The sequence below is a fragment of the Ursus maritimus genome, unplaced genomic scaffold (genome assembly GCF_017311325.1).
Source record: "Ursus maritimus isolate PB19 unplaced genomic scaffold, ASM1731132v1 scaffold_24, whole genome shotgun sequence".
NCBI classification, from domain to species: Eukaryota; Metazoa; Chordata; class Mammalia; order Carnivora; family Ursidae; genus Ursus; species Ursus maritimus.
This window is the reverse complement of record NW_024424897.1, coordinates 30945443-30967510: the sequence shown is the minus strand read 5'-3', so window position 1 is coordinate 30967510 and position 22068 is coordinate 30945443. Positions and strand designations below refer to the sequence as shown.

General features: G+C 48.2%; 1 protein-coding gene across 5 annotated transcripts in view; it reads right to left on the bottom strand.

The window, feature by feature from the left end:
- MSI2 (musashi RNA binding protein 2) overlaps positions 1-22068 on the bottom strand; it is a 387381-nt gene that overhangs the window by 235548 nt on the left and 129765 nt on the right. For all 5 annotated transcript variants that reach the window (XM_040640878.1, XM_040640877.1, XM_040640879.1 and 2 more), the window contains exon 6: positions 21506-21598. In XM_040640878.1, the coding sequence (XP_040496812.1) occupies positions 21506-21598 (93 nt within the window). The remainder of the gene's footprint in view (positions 1-21505; positions 21599-22068) is intronic.

The following is a 22068-nucleotide window of genomic DNA, read 5'->3' as shown; positions in this document are numbered from 1 at the left end:
AAAAGCCACACCACATGTCTTTGCTGCAAGTGGTTTGGCTCTAGCACTCTAGAGGAAAAACGAACATGGTGTGGAGGGGCAGGCAGGGAAGGATGAGGAGCTCTGATGAAGGCACGAGGGGATGGAGACCACAGGGTGTCTGCTACGAAAAACTGCATAACTGATGCCTGGCACAGGAGTCCTGTGCTGGGGGAGGGAGGTCGAGGAACAGAAGATGCCAAGTTAAGAAACTATCCTCAGTGGTCGATTCTGCTTGACTTGACCTGACTTTGGACAACCTGGGATCTAGTTCTGACACAGAAGGAAGCTAGTAATGGTCATGCGTAAAACAGACACTTCAATCGTGGAAAGTAACGGGTAGGTCCCCGCCAACAGGACATAACCCTAGGGCCAGAACAGATTCAAAATATCACTGAGTACAACTTTAGAGAAGGGACAGCCAAGGCCCAGAGAAGGAAAATGCTGCCCAAGATCGCGAAAAGGACGAGCAGTAGGTCTTTAAATCTCTGTGTGGGGCTTTTTCTACTCGCTTGCACGGCCCAGGTTAAAAGCATATACTTAAAAGCCAATGCTGATGGCAAAGACAATGGCCTCCAGTCTTCAGTAATCTGCTGCATTTCAACTTCCACACTGTTTTTTTTTTTTTTTTTAAAGATTTTATTTATTTGACAGAGATAGAGACAGCCAGCGAGAGAGGGAACACAAGCAGGGGGAGTGGGAGAGGAAGAAGCAGGCTCCCAGCAGAGGAGCCCGATGTGGGACTCGATCCCGGAACGCCGGGATCACGCCCTGAGCCAAAGGCAGACGCTTTAACGACTGCGCTACCCAGGCGCCCCTCAACTTCCACACTGTTGACCATTTCTGAGAGCCATTATTTTCCATGAGTCACCCAATGGTTTTTATTTTGATATGTATTACAACAGTTCACTCTAGTTTAATTTTTCAGGGTAAGTTTCCTCTCTCCCTTGAGGACTCAGACCCATGCATTTAAAGAACTCCTTACAGAGCCACGTCCTGTCTAGGGGTGCCTCGTAGAAAGCTCCCCTATGCTATGCCCAGTGCAGCTGTCCAGGGCCTCCTCATGTGTCACCAGCGCAGACACCAATATCTATTTCTGGCTGAGGAAAGAAACACGTGGTGTCCTGCCACCAATGATCCAGCCACAGCCAGGCTGACTCACCCATTGTAAGTTCAATGCCAAAAATAACACCTTGCCAAAATTATGGTTCCTAATCTTTGACAAAGTAATATCCAAATTAAAATGAAAAAAAGGCTGAAATGTCAAGTGATCATGGTGATTTATCTCGTACTGATTTATATAACGCACCACCTCTCGGATGGGCAGATTTTTCCATGACATCAATTCAGGCAGCAAGCCGGTTTAATGAAGACAATGACCACAGGAGAGCGAGCATGGGACTGGAGTGGGCTGGCCCTGGACTAGGAGCTTCCTTTGTCCCTCAGCCTCTGTGTTATTGAGCCCCTGAGCCTCATTTTCCTCACCGGTGACAATGGATGGAAGAATGCCCACCTGGTAGGGGTGGTGTAGGAATTATATATTTTTATATTAATAAAAGCAATCAGCGGAGTGACTAGTACACAGCCAAGACCCAATGAATGATAGCTGATGGGTCATCTGGGTGGTTCATTCGGTTAAGTGTCTGCCTCAGTTCATGGTCTCAGGGTCCTGGGAGCAAGCCCCACATCAGGCTCCCTGCTCAGTGGGGAGCCTGCTTCTCCCTCTCCTTCTGCTGCTCCCCCTGCTTGTGCTTGTGCTCTCTCGCTCTCTGTCAAATAAATAAATAAAATCTTTTTATTAAAAAAAAATGATAGTTGTTATTAGAAATACTTAGTGGGGAGGCACCTGGGTGGCACAGCAGTTAAGCGTCTGCCTTTGGCTCAGGGCGTGATCCCAGCGTTATGGGATCGAGCCCCACATCAGGCTCCTCCACTATGAGCCTGCTTCTTCCTCTCCCACTCCCCCTGCTTGTGTTCCCTCTCTCGCTGGCTGTCTCTAACTCTGTCGAATAAATAAATAAAATCTTAAAAAAAAAAAAAAAAGAAATACTTAGTGGGGCACCTGGGTGGCTCAGTCAGTTCAGTGTCTGCCTTTGGCTCAGGTCATGATCCCAGAGTCCTGGCATCGAGTCCCACATCAGGCTCTCTGCTCAGTTGGGAGTCTGTTTTTCTCTCTGCCCCTCCCCCCTGCTCTTGCTCTCTCTCTCGCTCTCTCGCTCTCTGTCTCTCTCTCAAATAAATAAAATCTTTAAAAAGATACTTAGTATTTGCTATCTCTAAATATGACTGATAGTTGGTAGTTCCTTCCAGCTTTCAAATATAGAGCTCTAATAGAAAATATGTCTACTATTAAACAATATTAAATATTAAACCTCTGTGTAACAGGAAAGCCCAAAATATGGAACACTGTGGCAGTAACTGCCCAACAGGCCTCCCGATGCCATCTCACCAACTTGGGATTTTTATTTATTTTGTAGATTGCTTGTTTTAGTAGAAGCACATTGTGCCTCCTTAAAGGAAGTCGGAGGAGGAACAGAAGAAGGAGGAATGCAGAAGGAGAGAAACAGAGGGGAAAGCCAATAGGAGTCTAGAAGGTTCTACATGTCCAGGCCTTGTCCCTCACTGCAACCACACCTTCCCATCCACTCACTGTCCCATAAAGGCCCCGAGCCTCCCACATGACCCATGTCCACCCCCCGCCCGGACACATGAGTGGAGATACCACGTCAGAGTAATCACATGACCTCTCCATGCCCACAGGCACTCCGACAGAAGGTGAGAAGGACCGCCTCGGGGCCATGAAGTGAGGACATTAAAAGCGTTGATGTAACTAAAACACATTAACCTGGAGAGGAAGCCGGGCTGTAAGCTGCAGCCCCACCGACATCATAAAAAGTAAAGAGGCCTCAGTAATGGAACCAATGTTACAGCCGCTGATATAAATTATACCTCAGAACAGGGGCGAAGGGGGTGGGATGTAAAAATGGAACAATTTCAAACTTCTTTTATTGTAATAGTCTCCAGTTGAGCATAATCACCAAAGCTATAGTGCGATACGATTGCCAAAACGAGACAAACATCTGTGAGGTGGATTCATCTCAGAGGGGGGGCCGACAGCCTGTTATCATTAAAGCCGCGACGCGCGCTCTGCGACCGAACTGCAGGCCGCCTTGTTACTGCGTTCGTGGAGGCAATTGTACCAGATGTTGGCAACTATCTTCAGATAGATGACAGGCACCTGCTGTGGAGGAAATTTAGGTCCTCATTGGCCTCTCTGATTTGGGGGGCAGGGAGGGAGGGGCAAGAAGAAGGGGCCCTTCCAGATACCCCAGGGCGAGGCAGTGACCCAAAGTGACCAGGAGGGGAGGTGAAGCTCGCCAGATGGGGGCCCGCCCACCCGCTCCCACTCAGCTCCTGGTGCCAATGACCCAGGAAGGGTCCACGAGGTGCTGGAGGGAAGATGGAGAAATTGGGAAGGCCTCTCATCCAGGCGGGAGAAGCACCAAGCTCTGCACGTTCAACTCCCCTCAGCAGGTTGCTCTTGGTAACAGTCTCCGAGACTCTTCAAGAGATCCTAAATTTGAAACATGGCTATGGACATTAATCATCATTAAAAGGCAAACAGGCAATTTTCAAACCATGTCATGCTGACTCAGATGGAGACAAAGGCTCAGGAAGGGGGGAGAGCGGGGGCGAGAGAGATAAATACCACCCATGCCACCATGGACAAATAAAAATCATGAGAGCCCATAATTCATTTTCCAGAGTGCCCTGAGCATCAGCCACTAGTTATTTGGCAGAAATGATTCACTCCAAAGGCGGCAGGGCCGACCCAGGCCTACCTTGCTGAGGGGTACTCTAGCAGAAAGACAAGGATAAAATGCAACCACAGACATCCCAGCCCCTGGAAATGCAACCTGACCCCTTTTCGGCCGAGGGTGGTCAACAGAACCACCCAGAGCCTCCACAGATGGGTTCAGTCCCGGAGGGCCGACGTCCTGCTGACGACATAAAGTCAAATCATGTTTGCCTTTGTCAAAATGTTCTAATGAGGCCTCTCAGCTGGCCCTGGGGATTATTTCTGAACACATGGTGATTCTCCTTCCTCTTGGATAATCAAAGTTGAACCAGACACCTTGTACTTGACTCATTCCTGCCATGGTTGCTGAGGCAAGAGCACCAAATCCTGACAACTGCCCTCCGAGAGGCAGCAGCTGGGCCTCAGTGGCACTGGCAGGCCCCGGGGTGCCCTGGGAGATGGGACCCAGGTCCCAATGTTACTCTTAAACTTCAGTTTCCTCCTCTGCGAAAGGGTCTCCAACACCCCTTCCACGTCTACATGGCTTGGAGTGACAACTGGTCTAGTCACAGCCAAAGAAATTTCAACGGCTTGGTCCGGCTGGTTGAAAAATGTAACAGGCATGTTAAATCTGAGTTTTCTACCTCTACTAGTAGTCCAGGTTGGGCTTACTCTCATACTTAGCCACAAAACAAAATGAAACATGCCTCTTCAGCCTGTAATTAAGGTTGTTTTCATGCCCTTAACCAATAAGAACTTCTTTGCTCTGTTAAAAAAAACAACAACCCATACTTCGAAGTTCCTAAGACAGAAATGACAAATTTTCAGAGAAACACTTACTAGAGAATACAGAAATCAAGGCATCAATTTAATTTCACACTCTACCTGCCTTGGAATAATTTGTGTAAATTACATTTCATACCAAGAACCTCAGCCCACGTGACCACAATGGAGAAATAAGCAGCTTGCATCAAATTGAGTTTCTCAGGTATAAGTATATAGCTCTTTTTAGTGTGTGAATGTTTAGCTGAAATTTCAAAGCAGGTTTTATATAAAAATTTTCAAGTGTTAATTTCCACATTTTCATCGACACGTCAATGTCACTGGGTTTTTACAGAGCTAAGGAGTGCAAATTAATCTGCGTGGATCTGGTTTTTTTCTTCTCTTAGAAAAATAATTATAACCAAACTCTCAGATCACGGGCGTGAGTTAGCAGAGTAAAGGATCCGCTCTATGAAGCTGCACACAAGTTTCCATTTTGACCTTCCACATTCAGGAATGTGGTTGGACAAGTGGTGCGAGATGAGCAGGGCTTTGCACCTGTGTTCTCAGATGGGCTCCTCTAGCCTGTGGCTGTCACAGCCACACGGAGCACTGAGCAGCGGCACCCACCACCCATGAAAAAGCAAGACCCCAGGATCACTCCTTGCCTGTCCACCATAACGTTCCTTGTATGTCTACCCTCTCTGACTGGCCACATATCTGCAGCTCCTTAATATGAAGACTTGGATTTTCTAAATGGACGGGAGGGTTGGCATGAGACAACACAACGTACCTTTCTGATGCACGTCTATACTGAAAGGGCCATTCTTCAAAAGGAGTATCCATGTGCCCCCCAAATCAGTTTATGACAAACTAAAAATATCCACCATCATATGGAATCTGTGAGACTCAAGTTAGAGACTGGGAATGTCTACAGCAGGAGACAGCAACTTATGGCCCACAGGCCCAACCCGGCCCACTGTCTGTTTTTATAAATAAAGTTTTATTGGAATACAGCCAACACTCACTCATTTACATGTGTCTGTGGCTGCTTTTGTGCTACAATAGCAGAACTGAGTAGCTGGGACACAGGCCATATGGCCCACAGATTCTAAAATATTTACTATCTGGCCCTTTACAGTTTGTCAACCCCTCTTCTGCATACGCATGGTACTGGGAAGGAGAATATGAATAAGAATGATCATATGACTACGATCTCTTGAGACTGGAAGGGCTCAACACATATAAAAATGGTATTTTGTTGTTGCTGCCTTAAAAAAAAAGAAAGGTATCTAGAATGAGCACACTTGATTTGGAACACTTTATACGAACTTTCCCTCCAAAGGTTACAAGCTATGGATTTTGCAGAAAACCACTAACTTCAACTATCATTTTGTCCTAGGTGCATCTGAGGGGTCATCTTTGTCAATCTCCTTGGGCTGCCAAATCCATTCACCAGCAGGGCCCAGGTTAAATGCATCTGGGAAGCAATAATGAGGCTGAACATAACTGAGGCAGCCTGACTAATGCTCTCTGAGGTTCTCCACTGAACAAACAGTGTCCACTGCCCCACCCACGGGTCAAACAAACTCTCTTGGCTTGTAGTTGCTGGTGGGGTCGGGGGATAAGATATCAGAGAGGAACTGCGAACTTGGCAAGAAGAAGAGAGACTTTGAAATCCTAGGGCATATCCTAAGCAGTTAATATATTTGGGCAAGGAGAATGCAGACATCTGATTTGAACTCTGCCTCCCCCTCTGCTCTCCAGCTGATGACAAAGTCAAACTCACTATTTCAAGGTCTCTTGACGTGAGCATTCTCCATCTGTTCCTTTCCAAAGTGGGCACAGTTAGGGCTGCTCTTTCCAGGGGCAAGACACACGGTGAGCTCCTCCCTAGTCTCCATGCCAACTCTGATAGAACCCAGAAAGTCTGCCAAGTCTCACCCTTTCCAGGTCAACACTCGGGTTGGTGCTGAGGCAAATGTTAAGACATAACCCACCTTCAAAGGCTGTTGTGGGGAACAGGCAAGACGGCAGATGTGAAAGCATGGGAGGCACAGAGGAGGAGCTCCCAGCAGCCCCCCCCACCCCCCCCCCAGCAGTTCTCTTTACTGGCATCTCTACTCCTTGCCTCTACTCCCCTCGTGGGCAGGGACCCTGCCTCGCTGATCTCTATGAACCCAGCGTGGTGTGTAATACCCAGCAAGCACTCGAGATTTGGATTACTGAACGTCTGGATGGCTGGACAAGCACCACCACCTCAGGTGAGCAAGCAAGGACCATCCATCTTGGGACTTTTCAGTAACGGCTGATGGAGACCTCTCTCCTCCCCCTCTGGCTGGCTCCACGGTCCCCAGCCACCCTCGGCTTCGAGTTCTTAGGGCTCCTGAATGAAGTCCCCAGCCCTGCAGGAACTCCGCCGCACCCCCAAGGTGAAGCTCTCCCTGAGCACAGGCCTGGGGGCAGAGGAGTTACAGTGAAGGGACTAAGAGGAATCAGCGTAGAGCACCCCTCACAAGGCGACCCAAAAGTGAGAAGCCCTTCAAGGGAGTGATGTTCAATTAAATACAACCAGACATGCCCTGTTGAAAAGGGATGTTACAAACAGACGGCACTAGAAAAATCCCAGTCCATGAGAAGGCAGACATTTCTATCAAACAGGCCCTTTGAAATAACTTGCAAGTGAATTACGGCAGCTACTTCCTATGGGAGGGGAAATTATTTTAGGCGGCTTTCCAGTCCCATGTGCTGCTTTAATCTGAGTCATATGCAAGAAATATTTATTGAGGGTGGAAGTCTCCCCATAGGTGTGTTTTAAGTGCAGGCCACGCTGGAGCGCTCCAGTTAGCTCTATAAAGCTGTCTTAAAAGAACATTTTTAATGCGCTGTCTCATTTGCTTTAAACTGATTTCTCATTGCAAACAAACAAACCCCCTGCAAATATCTGCTTCCCTGCACCCACGGCCTCTGCTGCCAGGCATGCACCGAGTACTGGGGGACGCCGCCATTAAGATGGTGGTGTTCAATAGAAACTTGGCATTTATCATGGCGAGAGCATTATCTTCTCAACAGAAGCTGACAATTTGTCCTATTCCTCCCTTGAGAGAATCCAGTAAGATCGCATTTGCTTCCCCTGCCTGCTGTTTCTCCTACTACAACATTTCTTTGCCTGGAAAGAAAATATTGTGACTCCTTGCCATATTCACTTCATTAGCATAAGAGGAAAAAAAGCCAAATCCTCCCATTGGCCTCCCCCAACAGTAGCTCCAGCTGGGCTACATCTAGCAGGATCTTAGATGCAGGACTTCTGTGGTTCAGGATCCATCGCAGAACTGACTAACAGGGGCATGGGGGCAGAGACGGGGAGGGGCCAAAAACAAGTCCCTTAGAAACTCCACATCATCCATTCAGCATACAGGAAGGGCACTGTGCAGAGGACCGTAGAGAGTTTATAGGAGGGGGTGAACCTGGTGGAGGTCAGCAGTTTGGGACTTTAGATACACAGGGGGTGTGTCTGTGTGTGTGAGGAGAGGAGGAATGAATGTGGGGAGGGGACCCTGTTACTCAACACCCATGAGACAGACACAGGGGAAACTTGTCTCCTTTTATTCTCACAGCCCCGCTGTAAATAAAATTGTATCCCCACTTCAAGGACAAGAAATGAGGCTCAAAAGAGCAAAATCACTAGCCCGAGACCACAATGCTAGCAGCTGATGGCGGCATCCAGATTCAAGCTCAGGTCTACTTGAGTCCGAAGTCCAGAATCATTCAACTCCATCCCACATAACAATTCCCAACAGCCTGGCAATAAAATGCCAGTGGCATCCCTCTGTTCTTTCGAGAGGGAAAAAATGTACCCACAAACAAGTTCTCTCTGTCCACAGCCAGATTTACCAACATCAGAGATGTCTGTGCTTCGGCTTAACGTTGTTGGACCTGTTTTTACTGCCCAGCCTGGATGATCACAGAATAAGTCTGGGGAAGCAGCTGCCCAGAGCCCACCTCGTGTCCCCACCCCAAGGGGATCCATGCACCTCTGTGCCAAGACGAATCCCACCCCAGACCTACTTGATACATCCCACTCAGCAGCCCCACTGATATTCTAAGCCCAAAGACAGAAGGAAGAGCAGGGAAGACAGTGAGACACGAAAAGATATACCCCATTCTTACCCTCCTCTCATCCGTCCCTTTGCCAGGACAGCCGTGTCTACCCCCTACACCACGACCCACCTGAGAAGTTACCTGCTCTGTACAAGGCCGTGCTGGCCAGCTCCACCCTGCCCTGGCAGTCCCTAGTTCTATTAAACTTTTACTGCAGGGTAGAAATAGCTCATTTAGGGGCACCTGGCTGGCTCAGTCAATAGAGCATGCAACTCTTGATCTTGGGGTTGTGAGTTTGAGCCCCACACTGGATGCAGAGATTACTTAAAAATAAAATCTTTAAGGGGTGCCTGGCTGGCTTAATCGGTGGCGCATGTGACTCTTGACCTTGGGGTTGTAGGTTCAGGCCCCATGTTGGGTGTAGAGATTGCTTAAAAATAAAATCCTTAAAGGATATAAAATAAAATCTTAAAAAAAAAAAGAAAGAAACAGCTCATTTATCCCAGGTTCAGGGGAATGACAGGTTCCATGTAAAGAAATGCTCCAGTAATTGAATATACTCTCTTAAAGCCTCATTTTTAAAAAGAAAAATCGTAATTTTACCATTTGAAACTCCTTCTCCAATGACTAGCACAGCTCTGCCCTCTGACACAGAGGGCCCATTCATTCTGTCACTGTTTGCTGAGCACCAATTACTTCCCAGGCGCTGGGACAGTCCTGGTGCTACGCGGTGAGTAAACAGATCCCGCTCCACCTTGGCGGAATTGACAGTCTACTCGGGGCAACGAGTGTTGGACTTTTCTCTTGATACACCAAGATTCCTGTTATGGGTTCTCCCAGCTCTTGGTCTGTTTGCTTTATGAGACAATCTGTAATTACCTTTATTATTTACTTGTTTGCTCTTGGCTGGTCTTCCCCAACCCCATCCTAAAAGTCAAGCCACAGGCAAGCAGGGATCTTGTCTGTTTGGTTCCCTGATGCACCCCTGGGTCCTAGCTCAGTGCCTGGCATCCGGAAGAGAACCAAGATCTGGTGAATGATTCAATGAACAATGAATGATGCACGAGGCTGCAGACAAGATGTCTTCAGGACCTAATGAGGAAGGATGGCTATTTCCCTGCACTTAATGATCCCACAGTGCGGTACTTCTAAAGATCTTTTTGTTTTTATAGGGTTTTCCCCCCTCCTCTTTACACTGAGCTTATAAACATTTTCTCAACCCTTAATAATTGCTATAAATTCAAAACCAGAAAAACAAGCTTATTAGAATCACAGGAAAGGGAAAGAAAACTTAAATGAGGATGTAAAAAGCTCTCACAAAAGGCTAAATAAACTCAATAAATAGGTCAGTGGATCAATATATATAAATATATTTTGATAAACATCAGCGATATTAGGACAATTTCCAGACACTATCTCCTAACCCCCCACCACATACACACAAAAGTTAATTATTTCAAACAAGTTTAAAGAGCTCAGCTAGGGTTCCAACCCAAAGAATTCTCTTTTGGCCCATGTCAGTTCAACATCTTCCATCAAAGCCCGAGCAACTCGAGGTTAATTCCACACACCGGAAGCACCAGGGTAGCTGGAATGAACTGGAGGTACGTGCCGCCGACAATCACAAGGCACTGAATCTCCATCTTTAGGCAGAGAGGATCCAGGAAAGACTTGGCAATGTGTGTTATCCCCAAGGTGGGTGGGCCCACTGAGTGGTAAGCCCATCCAGAGGACAGATGGGAAAGATGGAAGAGCCCGTGGCCTGCACATGCGTGCACGCACATGCACCAAAGTCAGGGCTACTGCTGGACAGGACGGGAGAGGCAAAACCTGGGTCTCAGAGGACAAAAACTAGAGCAGCTGGTATTTCTAGTATTTATTAGGCACGTGCTCGGTTTCTAGCAGAAAGCTAAGAATTTATGATGTAGGTATTAGTTCATTTATTATTTTAAAGATTTATTTATTTTATTTTGAGAGAGAGAGAGACAGCACAAGCGGGAGAGGCAGAGAGAGAGGAAGAGAGAATACCAAGCAGATTCCGCACTGACCGCATGGAGTGCAACGCTGGGCCCAATCCCATGACCCTGAGGTCACAACCTGAGCTGAAACCAAGAGTCGGTGGCTCAGTCAACTGCGCCAGCCAGGCGTCCCTATGTATTAGTTCATTTAATCATCATGTCAATCCTATGGGATAAGTACCATCCTTATTTCCATTCTACAGATAAACAAACGAACAGAAGTTAAATGACCTGCCCAAGGTTACAGAGCTAATGAACAGGTAAGCTGAATCTGGTTATCAGACAGTCCGAGTATAAAAATTTCATGCCAGGCAATAAGCTAACCCAGGGGATCGGCAACTGTGGCTGAGGGCCAAACCCAGCAGCCTTCTGGTTTTTGTAAATAAAGTTTTATTGGAACACAGCCACAACCATTTGTTTTCATACTGTCTATGGCTGCTGTCATTCACGCTACAGTGGCAGAGTTGAATGGTTGAGAGAGACCATCTGGGCCACAAAACCGAAAATAGTTATTATCTGGCCCTTTACAGAAAAAGTATGCCAACCCCTACGCTAAACAGTAGTAATTGTCAATGTTTCTACCCAAGTACTCCTAATGGTCAAGTAAATTATGGGACAACCCAGAATGACTGGGGACAGGGGCTAATGTCGCCAGCAGCTCTCCTGAAATGTCTCCAAGTCTCACGGTTTTTTCAAACACAATTATGCAAATTTTACATTCTGTGCCATAATATTTCTTCTAATATAATATGCCGAAAACAAACAACCATAAAGTCATCACTTCCTGAAAGAGGTGCCACCGTACCCTACGGCACGGCGCGCTGCCGGTCCCGGCACCCAGCCACCTGAGGGTGCGGCCCCTGCATGAGCAGCTCAGGTGGGAGAGCAGACAGCAGGACCTCTGCACCTTGGCCCTACTGCGATACCAAGGATGGTCCTGGGTGGGTCACTTAAACTCTCCCAGCGCACCTCTCCTAACCTGAAACCGAGATTGCCCTCCTCATAGCCCGGGGCTGTTTGGACAGAGACAAGTCAAAAGACACTTAAAGGCTGTCAGCAAACAGGAATCTCTGAATCCAAGCACAGATGCCAACTTAGCTGGAAGGAAGAGCTACGACACCAAAAAGCCCTCCGTTTTTGCTACTAAAACACTGTATCGGGGCACCTGGGTGGCTCAGTTGGTTAAGCGTCTGCCTTCAGCTCAGGTCATGGTCCTGGGATCAAACCCCTCATTGGGCTCCCTATTCAGTGGGGAGTCTGCTTCTCCCTCTCCTTCTCCCCCTGGCTTGTGTTCTCTCTCTCAAATAAATAAATAAAACCTAAAAAAAAAAAAAATACATCAATAAAGAAAATGGGGTAGTCTTTTTTTTTAAAAGATAAAAATCAAACAAACGTGTTTCCATATTAGAGAATCGGCCAAGTCCCTCACCAGCTCCTCCAGCGTGCCTCTGCCTGGTACTCACCCTACCCTCTACCATTCCCTAAGACAGCTGAGAATGAGATCGGGAAGGCCACCTCTGGTCAGCCCATACTCTTATGTTCCCTAAAGTGAAAAGCCCCCTAAATTGTTTTGTTTTTTCCCAAATACTAACAGTCTGCAAACAATAAGCAAGTCTGAAAATATTTACCTCTCCTGCCAATCCTAAAAGACGGTTAGCAACCTCAACGACCAAAAATCTCTGATTTACAACTAATCCGATTGTGCAAATTGCATCTTCTACTACAGACCACCTAAAAACAACTTCCTGTAAACAAACCGCTCTGCTGGGTTTTTTAATCGAATTAAATCCTCATTTTGCTCTTTAACTACAAGGAACTCACTTTTTGAGACACGGGGCAGAATTTTTTTATTTTCAAGAGATGTCGAAATAATCCCCAAGTAGGAGCTCAAATAGGAGCCCAAAGGGTCCTACCCTACCAGCCGTCCCTTGCCCCAGGTCTGCAGGTCTGTCTGTCTGTCCTGCCTTCCACAGGCTGCTTGCTCCCTTACCACTTACTGGCCAGTGGAAGCGCAGGTCCTGTGTCCTCCTGCCCCCAGTGGTTGAGTGCAATCAGGAAGGCAGACTGTAAAATGGGTCTGTGTTCTGGAACACACAGGAAGGAATATTTAAATCTCCCTGGAGGTGGTCCAAGAAGGTTTCATCCCCTTTAGGAGTTGCAGCCCAAGTATCTCCACTTTCCCCACCTCCAGTTTATTTAGGGTGACCTACTCATTCCGGTCTGTATGCCCGGAGCTCCTGGAAACTCCTCAGTCCTAGGCAAAGCAGGACAGCTGTTCACCCTACCCTTATCCAGCCCTGCTCTTCTCCCCACAATCAGGAATCCATCAATACTATTCATTGTTTGCCCGCAGTGCGCTGCCTCCCGCCCCCCGCCCCTCACTGGCAACAAGTAATCACCCAACTCTTCCCGGCAACGGCCCCTCCACCCAGATTCTTCCATCCTGGAGACGTCCTCATCACACAAACGCCCCACAAAGAAGAAAGAACCATCACCAGGGCGGCGGAAGGTATGTGGACTCAGAGCGAAACAAATCCCACTTTGCCAGGGACTCGACTCTAGGAGGACAGCACCAAGTGGAGAAAAATGGAAACGGGATATACAAATGCAATCTATCAAATCTCCTATTTATTTTATGCAAAGTTTTCCTGGTGCTTATTAATGCCAGTTTTCCCTCTACCATTTAATCTCTGCTTCCATTTCATTCTCCGAGGCCTGTGATTATTCTAATTCAGCATTTGGATGACTTCATTTCCGCTCAAGTACACCCAGGTCAACTTGGATAGAAAAGAAAGAGGAGGAGAAGAAAAATAATCAGCTAAAAGCTATTAAATATCAGCCGTGTGCCTCATGATTGGTTTTAAAGGCAGTGGTGAGGTTAGCAACAGTCAGAAACTCAACCCTTCTGCCTCTTCCTGCATATTAACATTTTTCTGGGGCTCTCACTCTTATGGCTTCGAATGTAAATAAAGCCCCAATTGGCAGCCGACTTTGAGCTAATTCACAAATACCGAGTCTGAATATACAGAGCTGTAAAAATTTAGACGGTGGTAACTTGACAGATCCGGCCCTTCTACAGAGAGACTAATTCTCAGAGGACAAAAGAAGGAGGGGGGGTGGAAAGGAGAAGAAAAAGAAAGAAAAGAAAAGCATACACGACCCATGTAATGGGGTATCCAATTGACCGGGTGGGGGGTGGGCAGGAATCTCCATATCAATGTTCACTCCACCAAACAATGGAATTCCATTTCTATGCCAAGTCTCAATGAACTGAGCTTTCTCTTCCGTAAGAAGCACTCCTTGCACCCACTGGCACAAGCTTGAACCACGATTTCTCAGACACTTGCAGTTCCCACTGAAGTACGTCCAGGGGGGAGAAAGGCGTCCTTTCTCATGCTAACAACTCCATTGTAAGTGACAACTGCAGAGGCTGCCAGGAGGGCTCTGAGAAGGTGAGCTGGTGGAAGTGCTTAACACCCCTTCCCCATCAACCCTCCCAGGCTCATTAACTCCTTCCTGCCCCGGGCCTCCCCTGTCCTGGGCCTTCCACTTCTCAGTCCCCTAGAAAAATGGAATTAAGCTCCACCATCCCGGGAAAGCACAGTTCTACAGCTATGCCAGAAAGTTCGGGCCTGGTTCCTCTACGTACTATGCATGTGAAGCATGGAATTCGATTAGCATCATCTCAAAGTTTCCCCAGCTTGCTACCCAGAAGGCACCCTGTTTTGCTATTTGTATATTTTAAAACACTGTTAACAGAGCAATAATAATGTCTGATGCATTTGCCCAACAACAGCTGGCTATATTTTATACACTAAAAAGGAAATGTGAAGTTTTCCTAGAAACCTGCTATTTCAGGAGCCCCTTTTTTTTAAGCAAGAGAAAAGAAAAGAAAAACGAAAAGAAAAGAAAAAAAACACAAAGATAGGACTTAGAAGTTAGATTGTGAGGTTGGAGCGCTCAATTAATTTCGAACTCGCCTTGCTCTGCTGGCTGTAGCAGAAATCAGTCTATGGAGGAAAAGTTCACTGGGAAAACACAACGTTGTTTTGTTGGGTAGGAGGGCTCACCTGCAAAGCCCAAGGATCACATTACCTGTGGGTACTGCTTGTTTGCTCGTGCCACCTGGCCTAGGAAGCTGAGGCAGGCCGATGAGGGAGGTTCTCCTGCTGGCTAACTGGCGCTCTTTGCACACAGCAGCTCAGCCAGGGGTCAGAGGGCAAATAAAGTCCCCTCCCCCGTATGACACACTTCCGAAGGGAGAGACTGACACAAACCAGACAGAGAATTAATAAAACATGAGGACAGTGTTGGCCTTGTTCTGGGCTATTACAGAAAGAAAATTGAACACAAAAGTAGCCTTCAGCATGGCCAGTCAGGGAGGGGAGAGCAACGGGGCCCCTTCCTGGTCCACTCCACAGTTGTAACTCAAGGTCTGAGGAACATCAAGGCTCTCCAGAGCAAAGGCGAGCAGAGGACAGGCGAGGTGTGGACACACTGGCCACTTTCCAGTTGGTCCACCTGGACAAACCACTTCAGAAGACAAACGCCTCCTGGGAGCTTTGGTGCCCACAAAGGACAGACGGGAACTTTTGTTTTCTAGGCCTGGTCTGAGCGAACCACACACCGCGTGGAGCTCCATTTATCTACAACACACATTTGGAAGTGATAAAACATTACCTCAGAATCACAGTCCACCGTCAGGAACATGGTGAAGTTGCTTATTTTTTTTCTCCCGGATCTGTTGCCTTTCAAATTTCAAAGGCTTTCTAAGATTTTCTTCCTCTCCTCACACATGCAGTATCAAAAGGACTATCTGAGCAGCGGCCACGACCACCCTACCTGCACACAAAACCCGGAGCGAGGAAAGCATCTGTGTCAAACACACCTCCTTCGAGGGCGCCCTCCGACCATCCCTCACACAGGCAGGAGAAATGAAAAGACCCCACCATATTAAAAAGCCAATTCATTCTTGTTTTCAATTTTTCTTCTCCAAAAGCTTTCAAGCACCATTCTCCATAGCTCAAGTTCACTTTTAGAGGCCCACACACAACCCCACTCCAACAAAAGGACTCCAAAGGACCCTTTCCACCTCATTTCCACGGGGCTCCCCTTTGATGGGACCTAAAGAGCTCTAACTCTCCAAACCCGTTTCCAAGAAGGCCTCTCCTCTTGCCCTCCACCACGGCGAGGGGCTGGCCCAGGAAGGGGTTAAAGCCCTCATGTCAAACCGCAAACTCGGGCACTGGCCCAGAAGGGACATGGGAACCAGGGCAGCCGAGTGATAAAGGCCGGATTGTAGCAGCCCACTGAATTGGAAATGACTTGTAGGCCTAATGAAACAGAACTTTGGCAGTAAAACAGAATGAAAGGAATGAGACAATAAAAGGCTGGAACAAAGGGTGCAGAGTCGTTTCAGCTTAGCAAAATAAGCTCACTTTGTTGGTGGGGAAAGCCAAAGCCGATTAGGATAAACCAACGACTGAGCGTAAGTCTTCCAAACTAATTACACAGTTCACCATGTGAAGTATAATTGGAAGCCTCCAGATGCGGGCTGCTTTGCTTTCGCAGGAGTTCTATAAAGTGAGAATTACCTAGTGAGCTCAGCACTGAGCAGCCCTATCATCGAGGTGAACAGCTGAAAGGTGCAGAACTGCTCCATCCGGGACGAAGCCGAGAATTCATTAGGTTTAAAGGCCTCTTTTTGATCTCCAAAATCCTATAAGTGAGAATTTAAGGAACCGGTACTTGAAGGAGGGGCCGAAAGAGGAGAAGGAGGAAACCCACGCACATGGAGCTTCTTTGCTCCCAGTGCTTTTTAATTACCAAGCTGGGCTCTTCCGGATGGCTATGCGGGGAGCAGGGTGGCGAACCCTCCGATCGATTGTCTGGGTCTGTACGTGCCTACCGAGAGCATCGTTCACGTGCCACTTTCCGGAATGGCCTGCATACATCATTCCTGGACGTATGAAAATCGTGAGCACAGATAACGTCCACTAGGAAACCTGACGCAGTGAAATAAATTACTGTACATCAACATTCTTGACAAATGAACAAAACCCGCTCCCTCGGAGTGTAGGGCTGCTTCGTGGTAAAGTAGGAGATGAGGTTTTTATAAAAGGCGAAAAGAGGCTAGATGGTACAAAAACGAACGACTGTCTGGGCTCTCCCCAGCATGGGCTTGTGTGATCTCGGACAGCTCAGGACCTTGCTCCACATCAGTCTGGGCATCTACATGATAGATCCCCCACCTATCCTGCTTGACAGCCTTGAGAATCAGATTTTAAAATGCATCAAAAAGCTCAACACAAAGCACACATCCCTCAAAGTCAGAAACATCAACTCTCAGCAGAAGAATCCTTGTAGTAAAGCCTGAACTTCACAAAGTCGGAGCCTTCATTAATTTAGATCTAGCACATGTAATAAGGAGTTGGAAATACTCTACGGATCCCTGGATCTTACTCATAGGATGAAGATTCTGGTTTATAAATAGCAGCTTTTTCCAAATAGAGAATCCCTTCACTGTTCCTGCATCTTGCAGTCCAGAAATTAACTCTACCACAGTTACGACTGTTTCACTTATTATACCATGCGCATTACTATTGATAATATCTTGTTTTGGTTACAGTCTATGGATACCGTAAATAGATACCTGTATCTATTCATTTATCCACTTACGTATGCTTAATTTTTTTGAAGATTTTATTTATTTATTTGAGAGAGAGAGACCATGCACGAGCAGGGGGAGGGGCAGAGGGAGAGGGAGAAGCAGATTGCCTGCTCATCAGGGAGCCCAATGCAGGGCAATCCCAGGACCCTGGGATCGTGACCTGAGCTGAAGGCAGACGCCCAACCAACTGAGCCACCCAGGTGCCCCTGTATATTTAAACACACTTTCTAGATTATTGAGTTTTCAAGCTTGAAACCAACCCTAGGAATAACTTAGTCCAGGGGTTGCCAAATTATGGCCCACAGGACTAATGTGGCCCACCACCTGTATTTATAAATAAAGTTTTATTGGAACACAGCCACATCCAATTATGGATTGGCCATAGCTGCTTCCTCCATACAAAAGCAGAAGTAAACAGTTGTGACAGAGACCATATGCTCCCCAAAGCCAAAAACTTTTACTATCTGACCCTTTACAACTTTTCCAACTCCCTCCCTTAGAGGAGAAACCGAGGCCAGGAAAGAAATGGCCTGTTAAGGTGTCACAGTGGGGTCACTGCACAGTCACGCCCAGCATGAGGGCCTGGAATACTTCTACCTTACCTTCCTCCAATGACAGCGTCAGAAGAGCTACCCAGGGGGCAAGGATGACCATCCAAGTTAGCAGAATCCTTAGGCCAATGGCCACACTTCATAAGCTCATCTTAAATATAAACAAGTAATGACATCCCTAACCAGGGGGGTGGGGGTAAGTTTCTGGGAGGAAGGTGGGAGAAAAGCACAAAAGGGTTTACAAACCTCCAATTTGAGTTATTTAAAGCTCTCGGTGTGTCACTCTGCACCCACTCCTCTTACAGTAATGACATATTTAAACTCCCTTAGCTCAGCCCCATGATAGCAGTCTTACCCATCTTGATTGCCACCTGAAATAAACAGTTGAAGCAGCTGCCACCTCAGGCACGATGGGAAGAGGGAGAGGAGAGAGGAATGACAGCGAGGGAAACCTAAAGCGCGTATGGCAAGCCCCAAATGGAGGCTTGGAAGGATGGAAAGCTCTGGATGTGGAGGAGGAGGAGGTAGGGTGTGAATTCTGGCTGTTATCCTGCCTTACCTGGTGACCTTCCTTGAGACTTAACCTCCCTGACCCTTATTGCTCACCTCTGTCAAAGGGCTGGATGATACCAAAATCCACCGTGCAGATGAAATGAGGCGACTTATGTCCAGCTCTCAGCACTGTCCCTAGCCTGTGGAGGGACACAGTCTCTTCCTTTCTTTTGCATCCTCCCCAACCTAAGCCCATTCTGTGGATCGATCCAAGGTTGGGACAGGTTCTGTTATCAGACAAGCCTGGAGGGGAAGTCTGCATTCAGTTCTACGTTTTGGGGGTGACCCTGAGTCAAAGACTCAATCCCGCCTAGACTCCATTCAACGAGCTACAAAATGGGCAGTACCCCCACTATCCTCCCAGGGAAGAATTAAATAAGATAATAAAGTCAATGGCCTAGCCCAGGACCCAACACAGTACGTACTCACTAATAAATTCCACCTCGCTAATTTGCCATTAACCACTAAAAAGGGCCCCAAACAACTTTACAGATGGGAATGTGTACAAGTGTGTGAGTCTGCTTGACACAAGTGTGTGTGTGTGTTTGGTCTTCTTCAACCAGAATATAAACTACTGAAGGGTAGAGTCAGTTTGTTGATTTGCCGTTAGGTTGACTCACTGCCTTAAGGCTCAGCAACGTGGTCTCCTCTCTTTTGATCGCTCTGGACCCACATGAATTACCAGAATCCCGCGAGGTGATGGGCCCTGCCCAAGGGGGCATGAACGTAACACCAGCCACCAGCACAAGGAGGAATAAGCCCCTCTGAAGACAGACCCAGATAATGCACAGAGCACGTGTATGAAACAAGCTACTAAAACAGGAGCGTAGAAAGTGTTATGGTTTTGATATATTCAAAAGCTTCCTTTGTCCTTTAATAAAACACCTGATGAGTTTACACATCCTGCTGGAATCTACAAATATTACTGCTAAATTAACCGAGCAGCTTCAGACGCAGCGCGCGCCCCGCCAGGGAAGATGGTCTGTGAACGCCTCCCTGACAAGGGGACAACTGTTCTCAGGGCAGGGACAGTCGCGGCCGAGGGCCCAGCCAAAGCCTGCAGAGCTTCCCACTGCTGGCATACTGGTCCCAACTGTAAGTGTTAATGAAAAAGACAGAGAGACAGAAAGAAAGAGAGAAAGGAAAAACGAGAGAGAGAGAAGCCCGGGGGTGGGAGCGCGCAGAGGTGCGGCAGGTACCGGCCTGTCTGGAATACTTTCACAGCCCAACTTCCCTGACACCCACAAAGAGGCCCATGAGATGCCAGTTTATGGCTCAAAAAAGAAATCCCACCTCACGTTTGCAAACACTGCTCCTGGCCTTGTTTGAGGCAGAACCCTAGCAAAGGGGCGAACACTCCCCAGCCTTCCATTAGACAAGCTGGACCTGTCTCATTTCATTATTTCCAGTCTCTCCCCACAGGCAGGGTGGGGCTGGGCAGTGGACCAATCCCCCCTGGTGCTTTCAATGAGTCTTGAAGAGAAGTACATGGTCACCAAAGTACTCAGCTATTCTGCAAAACTGGCCAGAATGATGGGCCCCCAACTGGCAATGCAAGATGGTGCCGTGGGGAAGGTGTCTTTCCTAAGCTACTGGAAGGGCAGTTAAGTGCCATTCTGAATACCAAGCTGGGCTGGAGGAGCCTGGTTTCTCTTTGTGGCACATCTCCCATCCATGCAGAAACTGATGATGACCAGGGATGGGAAAAATCTCCATTTTGAAGCTAAATAGTGACCGCGGCCCTCATTCCAGACAGCAGCTCACAACTAGACACACCTGGGGATGAGGTCCGAGCCACCCATCACCTTGAGCAAACAAATAAAAGCGCAGAACCTTCACAGAGGTCAGTGGGCAGCAGTGCCTGGTACCACCCAGGGCAAGCACAACAGCCGTCAAGGCGCGGTGTCCTCTCCCCCTCTGCCGTATCAGCCCTCCGGCAGCAGGGACACAGACCTGTGCAAGGGAGACCGTCACACACCTGGACTCCCAGGGCAACATCCACAGCGACTCAAAGATGTGGGAAGCAGATGGCCAGTGCGGCCACTCAGCTGCCAGCCTCCCGGGACATGGCAGCCAGGAGAGAGGGTAGCACACAAAGCCAGCAAGGCCAGGCTCCCCCACAGGCTGCCATGTCGGAGCCCAGGGACCACGCGGCCATCAGAGGAACGCTACTTTCCGAGGCACCCGCTCCCCCACCAGCTAGAGAGCCCAGGGACCATGCGGCCATCAGAGGAACGCTACTTTCCGAGGCACCCGCTCCCCCACCAGCTAGAGAGCCCAGGGACCATGCGGCCATCAGAGGAACGCTACTTTCCGAGGCACCCGCTCCCCCACCAGCTAGAGAGCCCAGGGACCATGCGGCCATCAGAGGAACGCTACTTTTCAAGGCACCTGCTCCCCCACCAGCTAGAGAGAGGCTGAATTAAGCACATCGCCCATGGTTGCATAGCCTGTCTGTCCATCTGCTGACTCTGTCTGTAACCTACACACTCTCACACTCCGGTTCCTGGCTGATTGTGGGGTATTTTGCGTTGCTCCCAGCCTGGTCCAGCAACAGAGCCCAGGGGATCATTTTACTTCTGTCTCACACACGTTCTGACAGGTACAGGCCCAGCATCTTTCCCGAGTCTCCTTGGGCATCTGACAGGGGAAGGCTCAGCAGCAAAGGACCCCAGGGAGCCTCCTCTCTTCATGCATCTTCCAGAAAGGCACAGAATGAAGCCCACCACCGACTCACAGGCCTCTAACAGCTTCTGCGGGAGCTCCGGTGGCCTGTGAGTCACAGCCCCGCATCCCTCCCCAGCCACTGCCACCACCAGCTCCCAGCCCAGGCCCCACGTGGCCAGCAAAACCACACTGAAAGGCCACTCTGTCTGCTCCTACAGGCACGTGGGGCCCCATGCCGACCTTCCATGTCAGCTCCTGACAGATTTCACTTAAATCTTGACGACCAAGTTCAAGGACAAGGTTCCTGAGGATGCAGCTGTGGCAAAGGGAGGGGCCGCTGTGGCAGCCAGCCCCATGCACCACTTACCTTGCCGAACTGTTCAAAGTACTGCTTCACATCTTCCACCACCGTGTTTGCAGATAATCCGCCTACAAATATTTTCTTTGTTCTTGTGACCATCTGCAAGAGATGACAAGAGGAGGCCGCGGGTTAACCAGGTTATCTGAAGTAATGCTCGCTAAAATGCTGAAACAAGCCACTCTCCACGTTCCTCTAGGAAGGCAACTGGAGATAAATTCGAGCTGTACAGCACGAGCCCTTTAGACATCTCAGAATGCTGGAGACAGCCATGCTGGGCATCTCAGGCCTTCAGGCCATAACCCATAAGCTTGAGTTTCATACAGACACAGAGGAGACTTCAGAACCTCTAAGCCATAATACACAGCTTCATTCGATTTCTAGCACAAAGAGAAAAGTGGCACATCACAGCTATTTTAAACCTAAGAGATATGAACATAACAGAATTATGTGCATAAAAACCTGCTGCCCAGAAAGTACCACAAAATTTGTCAATAAGAAACTCACACGTCATTCAAACATATGGGTGGGTTGTCTACACCGAGTTGTTCTGGGTGCCGGTTCATGTCTGC